At 43.1% G+C, this 4,282-nt stretch overlaps 1 protein-coding gene across 3 annotated transcripts in view; it reads left to right on the forward strand.

The window, feature by feature from the left end:
- LOC113977056 (tetraspanin-15-like) overlaps positions 1 to 4,282 on the forward strand; it is a 44,150-nt gene that overhangs the window by 7,515 nt on the left and 32,353 nt on the right. For 2 of the 3 annotated variants that reach the window (XM_027702841.1, XM_027702842.1), the window contains exon 2: positions 343 to 528. The exons of the other annotated variant lie outside the window; for it this stretch is intronic. In XM_027702841.1, the coding sequence (XP_027558642.1) occupies positions 343 to 528 (186 nt within the window). The remainder of the gene's footprint in view (positions 1 to 342; positions 529 to 4,282) is intronic. 3 annotated transcript variants of the gene reach the window in all.

Raw genomic sequence — 4,282 nt, forward strand, 5'->3', positions numbered from 1 at the left:
CTCTGAGCTCGGGTTTAGTTGGGGGTGCTGCTCTGAGCTCGGGTTTACTCTGAGCTCGGGTTTAGTTGTGGGTGCTGCTCTGAGCTCGGGTTTAGTTGGGGGTGCTGCTCTGAGCTCGGGTTTAGCTGTGGGTGCTGCTCTGAGCTCAGGTTTAATTGGGGGTGGAGGGTGGGAAGAGGGGATTTGATGTTGAACATCCCAAAGCTCTGTGGGTTTGGGATTGGATGCTGAACATCCTGAAGCTCTCTGGGTTGTCCTTGGACATCTCCCACCTTCACCTCTCCCATCAAACCTTTTCTTTTTCCCCTTGGGAATGAATCCCGTTCCGTGCCTCCCGTGCAGATCCTGGGCCTGGTGATCCTGTGCATTGGGATTTATGCTGAGGTGGAGAGGCAGAAGCACAAGACCCTGGAAGGGATTTTCCTGGCTCCAGCTGTGATCCTGCTTCTGCTGGGAGTCACCATGTTCCTGGTGTCCTTTGTGGGAATGGTGGGGAGTCTCCGGGACAACCGGACACTACTGAAGACGGTGAGACCCTTGGGGTGGGCTGGAGGGTCTCAGGGAGGAAAATTGGTGTATCCTGAATCATCACCATGACTTTGTGTGGTTTTAAACCCCTTTCTGGATTTAAATCCTGCCTGGTGTTGCTTCTCCATGTTCTCAGCTCAGCCATGAATTGGTGGAGAGGGAGTGGGGAGAGGATGGATTTAAATTGTATGTAAAACAGCCAACTTGCCTGTTTTCCATGGCTGAATCCTTCCCAACATGCTGGTCCTTCCTCCTGGGATGACAAGGGGATTATTCTGGGGGCTGAGATCCCACCTCTGGTGGAGCAAGATCTCCACTGTTGAGTTAATTTTACCTGTGATGATGCCAAGAGAAAACAGCTTCGTTTCCTTCCGCAAGGGAGTTGTAAGCAAAGGGGAAAATTACCTTGGAAGTCCAAACTGGAAGAGATCCAGGACTTTAGGGCAAATCTGTTTGCTTCCAAAGGGGAAAATTACCTTGGAAGTCCAAATTGGAAGAGATCCAGGACTTCAGAGCAAATCTGTTTGCTTCCAACCTGCTTTCCAGGGTTTTGTTGGTGTGTTGAGCACCTGCCCTGCAGCTCCTCGAGGGGTGACACCTCTGCCTCCAGACAGGGGGTTTAGAAGGGGAATTTTGGGCCATTCCCTCCATTCAGAGGGGACAAAACTCCTATTATGTATGGGTTATTCCCCATGGCAGGAATGAAGCTGCTGAAATCCACAGGGAGAAAATCCCAACCCACAGAGGCAGGATTAGGATTATTTCATTTCCTCAGCTGTGCCCACTGAAGATTTGATTTGTCCACCAAGCTGTGAAACACAAACGAGCTCAGATTTCTGTCACCAGGGATAATTCCCACCCTCTAATGTGTCAAATTTCCACTTCCAAATCCACTCTGAATTGTGGAATCAGAATTAATGGAGATTCAGGGGCATTAACACGGAAAAAAAAGTGTTATCAGGAATTGGAAGTGCTTCTCCTGCCTTGGGATCAACCAAAAGGAGGAACATGACACTCGAGAGCTTGGACAGCAGGTAAACAAAAATGCAAGTGAAATGTTCTCCACACCAACATAAACTCAGCTTTGGAGGAAAAATGATTACCAGGTGTAGTGGGTTGACCCTGGCCAGATGCCAGGTACCCACTACAGCCACTCCCTCATTCTCCCTCTGCAACTGGACAGAGGAGAGAGAAAAACCAACAGTGAAGGACTCAGGAGTTGAGATAAGAGCTGGGAGAGGTCAGTGACTGATCACCATCATGGGCAAAACAAACCCAGAGTGGGGATATTGATTGAATTTATTACAAACAGGATCAGAGTGAAAGAGTGAGAAGTAAAATAATCCTAAAAACACCTTCCCCCCACCTCTCCTTCCTTCGGAACTCAAGCTCCTCCCCCAGCAGTGCAGGAGATGGGAATGGGGGTCACGGGCAGTTGTTGTTTCTGCTGCTGCTCAGGGAGAGGAGTTGGAGTCCTTCCCCTGCTGCCGTGGGGTCCATCCCATGGGAGACAGTCCTGGATGGAGCTCTCCAGGGTGAGTCCATCCCATGGGACAGTCCTGGATGGAGCTCTCCAGGGTGAGTCCATCCCACAGAGACAGTCCTGGATGGAGCTCTCCAGGGTGAGTCCATCCCATGGGACACAGTCCTGGATGGAGCTCTCCAGGGTGAGCCCATCCCATGGGAGACAGTCCTGGATGGAGCTCTCCAGGGTGAGCCCATCCCATGGGCAACAGCTCTTCCCAAGCTCTGTCCTGTGGGTCACTCCTCCCTGGGGTCAGTCCTTCAGGAATGAGCTGCTCCACCGTGGGTCCCCCAAAGGGGCCAAAGTCCCACCTGGGACAAACCTGCTCCAGCCTGGGCTCCTCTGCACGGGCTGCAGGTCCCTGCCAGGACCCTGCTCCATCTGGGGCCTCCCACGGGGTCACAGCCTCCTTCAGATCCCCCCCTGCTCCAGCCTGGGCTCCCCCATGGGCTGCAGGGGGGTCTCTGCACCCCGATGGTCCCCCATGGGCACAGGGGCACAGCTGCCTCCCTGGGCCCTTCCCCACGGGCTGCAGGGGAACCTCAGCTCTGGCTCCTGGAGCTCCTCCTGCCCCTCCTCCTGCACTGCCCTCGGGGGCTGCATCCTTGTTCCCACGTTCTCCCTCCACTCCTCCCTGGCTGGAATTCTTTCTGCTCAATACCTTTCTGTTCTTCCATATGTTATCCCAGAGGTGTTGCTGTCATTCCTGATGGGCTCAGCCTTGGCCAGTGGCAGGCAGTCAGTCCTGGAGCAGCTGGAATTGGCTCCTGGAGCAGCTGGAATTGGCTCCACCAGGCAGGAGAAGCTTCCAGCAGCTTCTAGGAGAAGCCACCCCTGTAACCCCCCCACTACCGAAACCTGGCCAAAGAAACCCTCTGCACTGGGCTTAGATTAGTAAGAAATTATTAAGAAATACAAGGGCTTTCCCAGTTGGTTTGATATATAACATATAACATTTATATATATCTCCTTTATATATTGATACTTCAATGCTTGATATTGATTATTTTATATTTATTTCATATAATAATACATATACAAATAATATGTAAATCTATATAATATATCCTTTATCTATTGCTGCTTTAATGCTTGATATTGATTCCTTTATATATATAAAAATAACACCTATATCTATAATATATATCTTTTATATATTGATGATCTAATGCTTGATACTGATTCCTTTATATATATTTATACATAAATATATATATGATTAATATATAAGAAAAGTAATAAAAGTAATATATAGATAAATAATATCTTTATACCTTTATATATTGATGCTCTAATGCTTGACACTGATTCCTTTATATATATTTATACATAAATATATATATATGTTTAATATATAAATAAGAAAAGTAATAAAAGTAATATATAGATAAATAATATCTATATATAATATAACCTTTATATATTGATGCTTTAATGCTTGATGTTGATTCCTTTATATATATTTATATATATAAATAACATCTATATCTATCTATATAATATATTCTTTCAATATTGATGCTCTATCACTTGATATTGATTGCTTTATGTATATATATATATCAAAATAACATCTATATCTATATTATATACCTTTTATATATTGATGCTCTAATGCCTGATACTGATTCCTTTATATATATTCATATACAAATATATATATAAATAATATATAAATAAATTATATGTATATTTTATATATATATATATATGTAAAATGTAACCTCAAATTCATTAGAAAAATCCCAGGCAGGACCTGGGAATTTCAGTTGCTCTTAAAAAGGGTTGGATTTAATTGCTGGGTTGGGAGCTTCTGTTGGAAAAATCCAGTTTCTCCTATCAAAATTAACATTTCCCTCTGCCTGAAGAAGTGCAGAGGGGCTGATGAAGACAACTCACCTTTGCTTTGAGGGTGTTCATGGGGATTTAGTGAATAAACTGTAATAGAAAAATATAAACTCTGAATATAAAATAGAAAAATGTAAAATAGAAATCTATAAATAGAAAACATAAAAAGAAAATGTCAAAATCTATAAATAGAAAATATAGAAAGAAAATATCAAAATATATAAATAGAAAATATAAAAATAAAATCTCAAAATATATAAATGGAAAATATAAAATAAAATCTCAAAATATATAAATGGAAAATATAAAAAGAAAATATCAAAATATATAAATGGAAAATATAAAATAAAATCTCAAAATATATAAATGGAAAATATAAAA

The sequence above is a fragment of the Neopelma chrysocephalum genome, unplaced genomic scaffold (genome assembly GCF_003984885.1).
Source record: "Neopelma chrysocephalum unplaced genomic scaffold, ASM398488v2 Primary Assembly neopelma1_198, whole genome shotgun sequence".
Classification (NCBI taxonomy): domain Eukaryota; kingdom Metazoa; phylum Chordata; class Aves; order Passeriformes; family Pipridae; genus Neopelma; species Neopelma chrysocephalum.